The sequence below is a fragment of the Gossypium hirsutum genome, chromosome D06, assembly GCF_007990345.1.
Source record: "Gossypium hirsutum isolate 1008001.06 chromosome D06, Gossypium_hirsutum_v2.1, whole genome shotgun sequence".
Taxonomy (NCBI): domain Eukaryota; kingdom Viridiplantae; phylum Streptophyta; class Magnoliopsida; order Malvales; family Malvaceae; genus Gossypium; species Gossypium hirsutum.
This window is the reverse complement of record NC_053442.1, coordinates 41,347,612-41,362,154: the sequence shown is the minus strand read 5'-3', so window position 1 is coordinate 41,362,154 and position 14,543 is coordinate 41,347,612. Positions and strand designations below refer to the sequence as shown.

General features: G+C 29.5%; 1 protein-coding gene across 3 annotated transcripts; it reads left to right on the top strand.

The window, feature by feature from the left end:
• Window positions 1-7,328: 7,328 nt before the first annotated feature.
• Window positions 7,329-13,717, top strand: LOC107963469 (dihydroceramide fatty acyl 2-hydroxylase FAH1). 3 transcript variants are annotated; one of them, XM_041095828.1, is made up of 7 exons: window positions 7,329-7,540; window positions 7,848-7,938; window positions 10,826-10,918; window positions 11,001-11,197; window positions 11,273-11,397; window positions 12,742-12,848; window positions 13,437-13,717. In XM_041095828.1, the coding sequence occupies exons 2-7, from the start codon at window positions 7,888-7,890 to the stop codon at window positions 13,554-13,556; spliced, it is 693 nt and encodes a 230-aa protein (XP_040951762.1). In that variant the 5' UTR covers window positions 7,329-7,540; window positions 7,848-7,887; the 3' UTR covers window positions 13,557-13,717. The 3 variants fall into 3 exon arrangements, with proteins under 3 accessions (XP_040951762.1, XP_040951763.1, XP_016755466.2); XM_041095829.1 differs by having other exon boundaries at window positions 7,333-7,540; window positions 7,848-7,890; window positions 11,292-11,397; window positions 12,702-12,848; XM_016899977.2 differs by having other exon boundaries at window positions 7,336-7,540; window positions 11,292-11,397; window positions 12,702-12,848.
• Window positions 13,718-14,543: the final 826 nt, after the last annotated feature.

The following is a 14,543-nucleotide window of genomic DNA, read 5'->3' as shown; positions in this document are numbered from 1 at the left end:
GAGATGAAATTGTGTGATTAGATAAATTAAAGGTAATAGTATAGTTGATGAATATATATAGATATACATATTCGGCCATCACTTAGGAGCTTATGTGATGTTGAGTTTAAGCTTTGCATATTCGGCTATATATATATATATACATATATATGTAAGCCCATTCGTGATATTACCTTAGGACTATGTATATATAACCGACAAAAAAATGGGAAAAACTAGCAAAGGTGAATGCCGAATGAGCTATAGGAGGTGTGGATGACTTTTATGCATGTGGGTGTGTGTGTATGCCATTTAGTTGGTGATATTCGGCATTTCTTAATTAACATTAGAGATGAGTGAATGAAATCGGCATGTGTATTTGTGAAAATGTCGAATGTGAACTTGGATAATATTGAGTAATGTATGTGCTTTAAAATGATGGAATGGAGTGGATGCTTTAAATGTGTTATGAACAATTATAAGTTAAATTAAGGTTTGCTAAATTACCATTGTCATTGCCGAATATACAAACATACATATGCATGTGTAATTGAAGTATGAATGTTTAGCAAGATGGTTAAACTAGTTAATTTATCGATTTAGCTCAAGAAGCTAAAGGTGGAGAGGCAAGCAAGGGCAAAGAAAAGATCATCGAGTAACCGAGTTGGAACCGTCTTACCCAACACAAGGTAAGTCATCAAGCATATATTTTGTATTGATCTAAATAGACATAATGTCTATGTAATTATGCCGAATGGAATGATAAATTTATATACATGTATGCATGTGGTGATGAAAGTGTCGAATGAAAAGAAAAGAGGTGAGAGGTATTGAGTTGTTGATCTCGGCACTAAGTGTGCGGGTATAAACATTTATGATCATGAGATTGGCACTAAGTGTGCGGGTTTAAATTGTTCAGCACTAAGTGTGCGAGTTTGATTATATAGCACTAAGTGTGCGAGTTGATTTTATAGCACTGAGTGTGCGGACTTAATATATATATTTTTGAATCACTATGGGCACTAAGTGTGCGACATTATTGAGTTGATCACGGACAGCGGATCGGGTAAGTACCTTGAGTTCATGTCTAATAGGCGCTATGTTTATATTTGGAGTTGAGCTTGGTAAGTTTGAACCTATGTGACAAATATACTTGAAGTCACGTACATAAGATTTATCGTGGAATAGGTGAAAGGCCGTTTAGTTGTATGATTGTAACGAAATTAAAATGATGTATGAAAATGCCTCAAATATCCTATTGATTAGTTTATGGAATGTGAATGCATGATTTGGTATGAGATTGAACCGATAGGTCTGAGGAACTATGCATGGTTCGGTATGGATGGAGTAACTAGCCTCGTTCCATTTTGTTTCCTCTTGTGATAATGTTATTAATGGATGGTAGTGCTTTGCTTATGACTTACTGAGTTATATACTCACTCGGTGTTTCCTTGTCACCTATTCTAGGTTTCTTGGACTCGTCTCTTTTTGCGTGGTCGGGCCGTCATCGAAGTCATCACACCGGCTAGCAACTTTTGGTATCTTCTTTTTAGTCGGTCTAGGAGAACATTTCAGCATGTATAGGCTAATATGTTTTGTTGAAATTTGGTATGTAAACTTTTAGCCATGCGAAAATGGCATAAATGTTCGGTTGGATTTGGTTTTATAACGTTAGGTCGTAAGTCTTGGTAATTCGATTTTTTTATGCCATATGTCATGGCTGATTAATTTTGGTGTTAAGATTCATGATATGGCAATAGTGTAGTAGGGATATGTTTGACAATGATTAGCCTTTGGTATGGCTAGTCATGATTATAATTTTGTGATATGTATGATGAATTACTAGATAGATTAATGAGAAATCACGAAATGGGCATAGTTGCTTCAGTAACAGATGCTGGCAGCAGCAGTGACGTGGGATTGAAAAATTACAAAAATTAGTAGGAATGGAATTAAATAGTAAATAAATTATGTAATCGAATCTCGATGAGTCTATTGTCATATAGAAGTAACGAAACGATCATATGGACAGTATGTTAAGAGATATTCAGGTTCTTGTGAGACAGGGCCAGAACGGTTTCTGAGTTCCCTGTTCCGACTTTGGAAATTCATTATAAATCAACCAGAGATAATTAGGAGTCATGCCATATATGTATAGATTCCTCTCTGAGTCTAGTTTCTATAGAAACAAACGGCATCAGTATTGAAGCTTTGTGCAGGGAGTTATCCAAATCGTAATGCATGAAGGTCAGTGTAGTCACACCCTGTAATAGGGGAGAATTTAACTAATAAAATGTACTAATTGGCCCAACCAAAAATTCTACAAAAATTCTACCATATAGGTATATGAGTCTAGTTCCAGGGAAAATTTACGGAACTGGATTTCGAGTTTCATAACTCAAGATATGATTTTTAAAGCGACTAGTACGCAAATTGGCAGCTTGTCTGGGAAATGTCAAATAAGTGGTTTGAAGTCTGTTAACACCTCGTGTTCGACTCCGGCGACGGTCTCGGGTTCGGGGTGTTACAGTACAGTCGTATAGAGTAATTTTAGGTAACATGTTTGAAATAATAAAATTTAATTAAAACATATTTTATCAGGTTTTAACCCATTATAAAATATAGCATGATATGATTGTTTTCAATTTTGAAAGACAATAGAAAAATATCTGAAAACAAAAATGTATTTGTTATGAATATCTTATTAAGTGGATGTCCATCTTGATAAAGATAAAGTTTTGATATACTTTAAATTCTAATAGTTATTATAATTAGATCTCTATTTCTTTTATACTTCTTATCCCTATAAATAGAGACTCTAATGAAGCATTATAATCATCCCTTTTGATCAATAAAGTTCATTCTCTGTTACTTTCATATTTTCTTTGTTCTTTATTTTCTCCATCCCTCTTTATTTTATAACACGTTATCAGCACAATGATTCTCTATTTTTCCAAAATCTTTCGAAGTCGTCTGACAAATCAATCTTCAGGATGTTGAAAGATTCAATCTCAGAATGGATGCTCGTGATAATAGTCAAGGTGATGATGATGATGTTAAAGATCTTCAAGTATATTTTACTATGTTTTATTTATTATATCATATGTATTATAATTAGAGAATAATCATGACAACATGAATAGATAGATTCTGATTTAAAATCCACGTATGTTTACGATGGTGATTATGAAATAAAAAATCAATAGAGGCATTTAGAAGTCTGTCCTACCGGATTTGGTGCATTCCCCGAAGTGAATGTAAACATAAAGAAAATAAAAGATATACTCATGGACCACTAAAAGTGGGAACATAGTAATAAATAAGAGAATAATGAGAGTTCTCAAGATAACTCTTCAAAGGGTAAAGATAACTTATGTTATCATTGTGATATGAAATATTATTGGCCACATATGTGGCGTATGCCCTAATATTTTGTTTTTGTTAATATTCTTTGAGGAGTGATATAAGAATGTAGTAATGAATTCTATCATTATAAATAGAAAATATTTATCTTATTTGGTACTGAAACAAACAAATATTATTCCAATATTTGATAGTACAAAATTAGTTGAAAGCTCCAGAAGAGTTAATATATTAATATCTAAAAAGCACAAAATTTGCTATTCCCTTAAGCGAATATTGCATATAATTATTTGGAAATTATATTTATTAACTTGGTGGCATTATAGACTTCACATTGATTTAGATATTTCCAATGGTAAATGCCACAATAGTACTTATATGTGGATACAAATTAAAAGGAATGATAATAAAATTATCAATTTGTTACAATTTAGTACAACTGAAACACATGTTAAAGTAAACTAGAAGTTTACTAATACAAATGTTTACTACTTGGCGTGACCAGTTAGACCATCTTGGATCGTATATGATGCGAAAATTAATTGAGAATTCATATAGACATCCATTTAAGAACCAGAAGATTCTTTAATTTAAAGAATTCTCATTTGTTGCTTATTCTGAATAAAAATTGGTTCTTAGAAACTCACTAGTTAAAGTTGAGATTTATTTCTGAAATGAATATGGGCCCATTCATCCATCATGTGGATGATTTTGATATTATATGATTTTGGTAGATGCATTTACAAAATAATCACATGCGTTATCAACTCGCAACCTATTGTTTGCGAGATTGCTTGTTTAAATGATTAATTTTAGATTATGCAACTAAAACAATTCATCTTGCTAAGGTTTGTGAGTTTACATCCCAAGTTTTCAATGATTATTGCATATCAATTAGGATAAAAGTTGAACATCCTGTAGCTCATGTTCACACACAAAATGATTTAGCTAAATTATTTATCAAATGCCTCCAACTAATAGCTAAATCATTATTTATGAGAAAAAAACTTTCTATTTCAGCATGAAATTGTATTGATTTACATGTTGTACACATCAAGCCAATAAATTATAAATACTCCTTATTACAATTGATTTTTGGTCAAGAGCCAAATATTTCCCATCCTACAATTTTTTGAATGTGCGGTATATGTTCCAACTGCTCCACCACAACGCACAAAGATGGGTCATTATAAGAGATTGGGAATCTATATTTATATGAGTCTCCTTATAATATTTTTGAGCTATTAATTCGATATTTAGTTATAAAAAGAGTTGTCAGTTTTCCCAACATTAACGGGAGAGAATAAAAAGCTAGATTAATGAAATACTTGAAATAAATTATCAATGTCTAAGATTCTCATACAAAGCAATGTGAACTAGAAGTTCAACAGATAATTCATTTTACGAATCAACTGCCATATTCATTGAATCTCACATACCAACTGAAAATGCTCCAATACGAATCGATGTCCTAATAGGGCAAATTGTTAATGCAAAAGAAAGTAATCCATGCATGAAGCGTGGAAGACCAATCGGTTCCAAAGATAAAAATCCTCGTAAAAGTAAAGGAGCAAACATTCAAGATGATCATATAGTGGAGGCGGGGGTTCCTGAAGAGACCCATGACATAACTAATTATAAAACTCAAGAAGAGTTTTAGGTACCTAAAAGTGAAAATGGAAATGATGAAAATAAAGAGATCTCGATAAGTTATGTCGATACGAGAAAAAGATGGAACTGAAAAAAAAAGTAGTTGTCGACAACAATTTTGCTTATAATATTGCTATTAAAATAATAAAAGAAAATGAGGATCTTGATTTTAAATCTACTAAGGAATGTAAAAATAGAAAAGATTGACCAAAATAGAAATATGCAATTCAAGTAGAATTGAATTCACTTTCTAAACATGAGGTTTTTAGACTTGTAGTCCAAACACCTAAAGGTGTAAAGCCGGTAGGATATAAATGGGTATTTGTGCAAAAATGAAATTGAAAAAATAAAGTCGTAAGATATAAAGCACGGCTTGAAGCACAAGGATTTTCGCAAAAGCCCGGCATTAATTATAAAGAAACATATTCTCCTGTGGTGGACGCAATCACGTTTAGATATCTTATTAGTCTGCCAGTACGTGAAAAACTTGACAGGCATCTAATGGATGTTGTTACAACCTATTTATATGGCACACTTATTAGTGAAATTTATATGAAAATCCCTGAAGGATTTAAAATTCCTGAAAGATATAGAGTTTCTCGGGAAAATTGTTCGATTAGATTTTAAAAAAAGTTTATATGGATTAAAACAATCTAGACGTATGTGGTACAATCCTCTTAGTGAATACTTGTTAAAAAATGTTACAAAAACGATTCAATTTATCCATGTGTCTTTATAAAAAGGTTTGGATCAAATTTTGTGATAATTGCTGTTTATGTTGATGATCTAAATATTATTGGAACTCCTAAAGAGCTCCAAAATACAGTAAATTGTTTAAAGAAAGAATTTGAGATGAAAGATCTTGGAAAAATAAAGTTTTGTCTTGGCTTACAAATTGAGCATTTAAAAGATGGAATTCATGTTCATCAATCAACTTATACGGAAAATGTATTAAAGAAATTTTACATGGATAAAGCACACCCATTAAGTACTCTGATGATTGTACGATCGTTAGATGTGAATAAAGATCAATTTCATCCTTGCGAGGATGGTGAAGAGTTTCTTGCTGAAGTACCATATTTAAGTGTCATATGGGCATTGATGTATCTTGCAAATAACACAAGACCTGATATAGCTTTCAATGTAAACTTGTTAGCAAGATTTAGTTCTTCTCCACACGTGGACATTGGAATGGAATTAAACATGTATTTAGATATCTCAAAGGGACTATTGATATGGGGTTATTTTATTCAAATGATTCAAAATCTCTATTAGCCAGCTATGCTGATGCTGGATACTTATCGGATCCACATAAAGGTCGATCTCAAATAGGATATTTACTTACATGTGGGGATATTGCCATATCATGGTATTCAACAAAGCAGACATTAGCTGCTGCTTCTTCAAATCATGCAAAAATAATTGTAATGCATGAGGCAAGTCGAGAGTGTGTTTGGCTAAGGTTATTGACCCAGCATATCCAAAAGGTATGTAATTTACCTTTATAAGAAAAGATGTCAACTATCTTATATGAAGATAATGCAACATGTATAGCTCAATTGAAGGGTGGCTATATCAAAGGTGACAGAACGAAACATATTTCACCAAAATTATTCTTCACCCATGATCTTGAGAAAAGAGGTGATATAAATGTTCAACAAATTCGTTTTGGTGAGAATTTAGCAAATCTTTTTTACTAAGGTATTGCCAACTTTAACATTTGAAAGACTACTACACAAGATTGAAATGCGTCGACTCAAAGATATAATGTAATGTTGTCATCAAGGGGAGTCTAAAAACAAGTTATACTTTTTTTTCCTTTAATTAAGGTTTTGTCCCATTGGGTTTTTCTGGTAAAAGTTTTTAACGAGGCAGCTTGTAATAGAAGATTGTGTACTCTTTTTCTTTCATTAGGTTTTTATCCCATTGGGTTTTTCCTAATAAAGCTTTAACGAGGCACATTATTTACCAATAGACATCCAAGGGGAATGTTATGAATATATTATTAAGTGGATGTCTATCACAACCAAGATAAAGTTTTGATATATTTTAAATTCTAATAGTTATTAGATTTAGATCTTTATTTCTTTTATACCTTTTATTCCTATAAATAGAGAATCTAATGAAGCATTGTAATCATCCCTTTTGATCAATAAAGTTCATTCTCTGTTGCTTTCATATTTTCTTTGTTCTTTATTCTCTCCATCTCTCTTTATTTTATAACAGTATTGTCATTTTTTTCTTTACCAAAAAAGATATACTTGTTTTATAAATTTTAAATTAGTTTTCATGACTTGGTAAGAGGTTTTAAAAAAACCAAAAACGAAAAGAAAGTTGTTTCCCCTTCATAGTAAACGTGAGGTGTAGCTATAATTTCGATTATGGAAGGTTGAAATGGGCATGAATTTCGGCCTCCATTAAAGCAAATGAGCCGTTTTCCTCATCGACAATATGCAACACTGCTAGAGAATTAAGCGTTCTTCCATTGAGTAAAAAAAGCTTGGTTTTCACGACCGAAGGGCTCGCTTGCTGCTGCATCTTTAACAAGGTTTTTCTTTACTTCTCTGCCTTTATTATTGTTATTGTAATTTGATTGGTTGCCAAAATTTTCTATCAATTAATATTCAAATTTCAGAGTTATATTCTTCAATATTTTAAATAATGTCAGTTTTATGTAATTCTTGAACTAATAATCCTCCAAAATTTTTATGTTGCTTTACTTCTCAAGAACCTCAATTGTAATCTGTAATCCTTTTTAAACTAAAGAAAAACATCGTGAATTGATCATTCTATTATTTGTGTTTGTCCTTTTTATTGTTTGGTGGATGGAATAAAATGATTTTAAAATTTTGCAGCTGCTTCTCTTTTCTTTGATACAAAGAAGAAGCTGTGAGGATGGTCAGTAAGCCTTTTACAGTTGATTTGAATAAGCCTATTGTTTTCCAGGTCTGAAACATATATATACTTGTTCCTTATTTCTTTAATGTTTTCCCATCATTTTTATTTTCTGTGCTTATTCTAGATTTATTATTGCATTTTATATTTTTCTCTGTATCTTATAGAAAAGCAATCCTCTACCCAAAATTGCATTTCAAAAATCAACAAGCTAATTTATTAACATTGCAAAAGGAGCAAAATTGACACTTTTGCCTCAATTACCCATATAAGATTTGAATCAAAAAATCAATATTTAAAATATATTTTATTCATTTTTTCTAAATCCATTTCCCAATTACTCAAGAGAGTATTATAGCGAGAAAACAAAAATCAATCACTAGTTTTGCAATGAAAGAGCCATTTATATTTTTTAAAAAATATTAGAATATTTGTTCTAAAATAAATTCGGATGATATTCCCTCCAACTTAGACTTTATTCGGCAAGAGTGAAAAGAAGATTAAAAAGAGTAGAAAAATAGAAGATAATATCTTTTATTTAATAAAGATAAATTCATAAATTATCATTATATTTTTAAGGAAGTACTTAAAAGGAACTATATGTAATAATGTATTTTTATTTTATTTTAATCAATACCTTCCAATATATTCAAACGGTTGTAAAGTAACTTTTTCGGCAACCACACTCCCAACAATCACATTCTAAGGAATTATATTTCATTGAAATCATAATAGGGGAAAGCACTAAACACTATCTAGGTGCGCTTAAGTAGGAGAAAAGATTGTATGAAACTGGGATACCATGTCATTGTATCTCTTTTCAATAATTTAAAATCATTTTAGCATTTTTCATCTTGAAAATAACCAAATCCAACATAATGTGCTGAAATTTAAGATGAAAATGCTAAAATGACATTAAATTATTGAAAATGGATACAAATGACATGGTATCTCAGTTTCATATAATCCTTTCTCGCTTAGGTAGAGCTAAAAAACTGGAAAAAAAAAAAAGAAATAATTTTCTTTTTATTCATTGCTTGGTAGAGCTGAAAAATGAAAAAAAAATTAACTTATTAAAAATTACATGATTTTGATCTAACATACATCCCTCCTTCATTCCTCCCCCCCCCCTCTTATTTTGGAATGACTTGTTTTTATACATTAAGACAGAAAATGATTATCTATCCTATTTTTTTTATTCTAACTTTTCTTTCTTACAAAATACACTCAAAATTTATTTTGTTTTTAATGTTCCCTTCTCTCTTCTTTTTATTTTTCATTTAGTTAAGCACACCTTTAGGCTTTGCTTCATTAAGTAGAAAGAAAATTAAAAAGAGGAAAAATTGAAAGAGTAGAAAAGTAGGATAGAAAATATTTTTGTCCTTCCATTGGTGTGTACTTGATAATAAAGATGAAAAAATTAGAAGGAAAAAAAAAGCAATTTTCTTTTCATTCATTGCCTATTGTAGTTGAAAAACGAGAGATAGAAAAACCTTTAAAAAATGCATAATTTTTATTTAAGATACATCTCTTCTTCATTTTCTCTTTTCTTATTATTTTATTTTGAAATGATTTGTTTTTATAGAAGATGGAAAATTATCACTTTTCTTTCTTAAAAAGTATAGTTCTCATTAAGGGTGAGCATTCGATCGAATCAAATCAAATGAAAAAATTTCGAGTTAATTGAGTTGGCGAATCTTATTTTATCATACTAATTCAATTTGAAGTTTTCTTAATTCGAGTCGAGTGAGATGAAATTCGAATCAAATCGAATCAAATTGAATATATTTGTTCGAGTTAAATTAAAAAATGATTTTAGTGTTTTTTATTTTTATGTAAATTTGTAAAATATTTTTCTTTAAAATTTTTAAAAATTGAAGTGAATAAATAAAAGCAACTTATGAAAAAAAGGGAATTTTAATTTTTGGGGGTAAATGGGGAGAAATAAAAAAAAGTTTGGGATTTTGACTTTTGGGAGTAAAAGAGGGAAAGTAAAATTTTTAGAGGTAAGGGGGATAAAAAATTTGTGGGGATTTGATTTTTGGGGTTAAAGGGGAAAATAAAAAAAATTAAAGAGAAAGGGAAAGTAAAAAAAGGTAGAAATGGTGGGGTAATTTAATATTCGGTTTATTTGAATTATTCAAGTTATTTGAATTTGAAATTTTAATTTGATTCGAACTCGAAATTTGAAAAAAAAAATTATTTTGACTCGATTAATTCGATTAACTCAATTTGAATAATTCAAAATTTAATTTGTTTTTTCGATTTTTTTGAGTCGAATTGAATTTTACTCACCCCTAGTTTTCATTCTATCTTTTTTTTTTCATATTTTTCACTTAATAACAAATAATTTTTTTGGAAGTAGCTACCTGAACTTTTGAGAGCCTTGCTGTAAAATTCCGCAGCCTCAACTTCTGGAAAATCTAAAATTGGTAATGGAATGCATAAGATCAAGTATTGCACAAATCGAAACCCAACTAGAATTTCATCACCCAAATATTTATCTTCATTCTTTTCCACCAATTTCGTTGTTGAAACCATAAAAAATAGCTTAGCTAAGCTAACACCACATTATCCAGCAAACAATCTCTTGGTTATGTTATTGTGCGGTATGAAATTTTAGTTAAATCCTTAGCATTCTTCTTTCTTATCCAATTATGGAAAGAAAATGCTATTTGAAGAATGTTAAGTTATCCAAATTTCTTTGTTTTTTTTTAAAGATATATGTGTGTCACTTATATGACAATGGTATGATAATAATATCGGACACATGTAAAACTATATATTTCTATAAAGAGATTGAGCATACCCGATCCAACATAACAGAGGTAGATTGTTTTAACTAAGAATAAGGATATTATTACATTTACATATAATTTGTTTCTATCGGATGTTTTATTAACTTGTTTGAGACGCATACAAAATGAGAATTTCATAGGTTGGCCATCTCGGGGAAGCTTATGAGAAATGGGTTCACCAACCTATCGTAACCAAGGATGGTCCCCGGTTTTTCGCCAACGACTTTTGTGAGGTATTGTTCCTTGCCTTTCCGTTCAGGCGATTTGTAAAATTACACTGCATATCTCGTCACATCTTTAAACTGACTGGAACAGCTGTTGACACGCACTAAATGGTGGGTGATCCCCCTAGTTTGGCTACCAGTTGTATGTTGGCTTGTGTGTATCTCCACCCAAAGAGGTCTCACTCCTACAGAGGCAGCCTTGGCAGTGGTTGGTGGCATCTTCATCTGGACACTTCTCGAGTATTGTTTGCACCGTTTTCTTTTCCATATTAAAACAACAAGTTATTGGTGAGTTCTCTTTTTGTCTCCATTTCTCTGTGACTGCTGTCTAACTGAGCAACTTGGTATATATGTTGAACCAAGGCTGAGAAATTTTTTTCAGGGGAAACACCTTTCACTATCTACTTCATGGCTGCCATCACAAGCACCCTTTGGATGGGCTACGCCTTGTTTTTCCCCCAGCTGCTACAGCTATTCTGTGTGCGCCGGTATATTTATTTGTTCCCAACACTTGACCTATCAATACTGCTACTGCTTAAACAATTTTTTTATATAGGATTAATATGTAGTTTGTACCTAAATTTATTCACAAGTACTTAATATTTAAATCTTTTTTTTACCTAGTTAATACTTGAACTTGTATTCTATCACCCAGGTTCGTACTTCCACACTAACAATATTAGTTTGAGTTGACGTGACATTGATAATCATTCCGATGATGGCACATGATAACCTCTCAGTATGTAATGTGAAAAATATATATTAAAATTTAAAAATATATAAATTAATTAATAAAAGTATAATTTTTTTTCACATCGTGAATGAACCTAGACAATTTTTTATCTAGATACAGTTGAATCTGAACACTAATTTATCCAGATACATTCTAGATGTTTTTAGTAAGTTTATATGTTTCTAATAATTTATAAAATATCAAATTATTTATATTATTATGAAATTAAATATATAAATTAATAAAAAATATAAAAAAAATTACATAAAGAATCAACCTACATAGATGATTGTCCAAATTAAAATGCATTTCGACAACCATTTATCCAGAATTATTATAGAAGTGCTTTTTAGTTTTTTTTATTATAATTTTATAAATTTATAAACTTTTAGTTCTTTTACATGTTTATATATTTTTATAAATTTGTAAATTTTTTGTATATTATTTATTATATAATTTTATTTTTAAAAATATTATAGCCTTTTTTTATCTATTTTTAATACTTTTTAAAATTTTTTATAATTTTATTTGTTATATATTTTTAAAAATAATAATAATTTAAAATATGATTTTTATAAAAAAATTAAAATATATAAATTTACTCAAAATATATCTAGAAAGAATCTTAACAAATGGTTGTTTAGACTCAAATGTATTTGAGCAATTATTTGCCCAGATTCATTTTAAATGTGAAAAATTTATACTTTTATTTATTCATATATATATTTAAAATTTTTAAATTTATGTATGCAATGTGGCATATTGAGACACTGCCACCTGCTATTATTAGATTGACTATTAGTGTCACATCAACACAAATTAATGGTGTTAACGTAAAGATATTTATCTAAGTAATAAAATACAAATTCAGATATGAACTAAATATATAAAAAAAATTAAACACCAACTAATATTTTTAGATAAGTTCAATACAAACTAAAATCAAGCGTTTTATATATAAATGCAAAATAGAGAGATCGCAGGGGATGAATTGGTGTCCTATCTATTTGCTCAGGGTTTCCTTCACCTAATTCTAGTTGAACCGCTTTTAATTACTAGGTGTGGACCATGTTTAAGCTTTTATCATCTCCTTCAACAGCTCCAGCTTTGTTTGGAGGTGGGTTGCTGGGATATGTAACGTATGACTGCACCCATTACTACTTGCACCATGGGAAGCCGTCTAAAGGATATGGTCAAATTCTCAAGGTAACAACTCATTTAGGTTTTTCTTTTTTTTTCTCTTTTCCTTTTCTATGCCAGATTACTTGAAATGACCCGCTAGACAGAAACAACTTGGAGACAACCAGTTGTTACTTGATACAATCCATATATTGTAAGAGAATAAAGAGATAAATTAGGTAAAACTATTATAGTAGAAATTAGATTGTATTTTATTTTTTTTCATTTAAAAAAGTAGGGAAATTAATTTATGTACATTATATCAAAGAGTAAATTAGTTTTTTCATTAAAAATTTTATCTATTCGTATTCTTAAAAACTGACGTGTCTGACAGAATATTTAGATAGAAATTAATTTTTAACAATAAAAATGGATGAAATTTTAAACAGAACTATTAATTTATTCTTGAATCTAACATAAATAGATTAATTTATTCATTTTTAAATAAAAATAAATAAAATACAATCAAATCTCACTACAATATATTTTCACTGATAAATTAATATCTAGTAAACTAGATTTTGATGTCAAGACTTAGTCCCAGCTTGTTCATGTAACAAGTGTTAGCAGATGGGATCTAATAAATTAATTGTTTTGGTGGTTTGTATTTGACAGAGATATGACTTGAATCATCACTTCAAAGTTCAGAACAAGGGATTTGGGATTACATCATCTATTTGGGACCACGTGTTTGGAACATTCCCTGCAACCCAAGTGAGCCACATAAGTAGGTGATAGCGTACTAATTCTCTATAAGCCTTCAAAAATATAATCCTAATCTGAGAATTTACGTAAATCCATGAGCCTCTTCCCTGTTCATCCCTATAAATCACTGATGTAGACAGCGACTTTTTTCTTCATTCACTAAGGAATTAAGCTTATTTTCTTTTAGTTTATTTGGTTTTTGTATATGGTAAATTATTGTCCATGTCATTATTTTCTTTTTAAAATCATTGCAAAGACAAATAATTAAAATATATAAATTTACTTAAAATATATCTAGAAAGAATCTTAACAAATGGTTGTTTAGACTCAAATGTATTTTATTGCTACATTTGAAAAATACATGGAGTGATCGTTTTAAGGGGTTAATATTATAGTTTGCTTCTAAATTTGTTTTAAAATATTTAATTGGTATTTTTTTTGTATTTAAATTTCTATTCTACCATTTAAGTTGGTATTTTTACACTAATTCCTTAATTTGTATTGATGTGACATTGATAATGAATTTTATAATAAAATGTTACAGCTTCTGACGGATATAAATTAAAGAAAGTGAAAAAAATTTAAAACATATAAATTAATTTTTAAGTGTATAAGTTTTTGGACAAACCACTTAAGTATTTTTTGAACAAGTTTAAAAAGAAAATTACATTTTAACCTTTAAAAATTTAATATAATTAATAAATTGAGACAATATATGACATATTAACCCTTCTTAATTGAAGAGTGATTGATTATTTAAAATTTTCATTTTAGTAAAATTTAAATAAATTAAAATTCATTAAAATGACAGCATTTTGTTTGCATAAACTTTCAGGTCAGAAGAATGGTTACACGTGAAATTAGCATCAGACCATGTTCGTTAATAAATGTAGTACAATTTAATCATATGTTATTTGAAAATTAAGTTTAAACTTAATATATAAAAATGGATAATGTGATATTTGGTGTGGTTACTTTTATAAAATGTAGAATGTAGTATTTTAATTATTAATATAT

Excerpts from the sequence above, each read along its gene's own strand:
- LOC107963469 (XM_016899977.2), top strand. The coding sequence starts at position 7,888 with ATGGTCAGTAAGCCTTTTACAGTTGATTTGAATAAGCCTATTGTTTTC. Across the intron at positions 7,939-10,825 it reads ATAAGCCTATTGTTTTCCAG|GTTGGCCATCTCGGGGAAGC; the intron begins GTCTGAAACATA and ends AGAATTTCATAG. Across the intron at positions 11,198-11,291 it reads ATTAAAACAACAAGTTATTG|GGGAAACACCTTTCACTATC; the intron begins GTGAGTTCTCTT and ends AATTTTTTTCAG.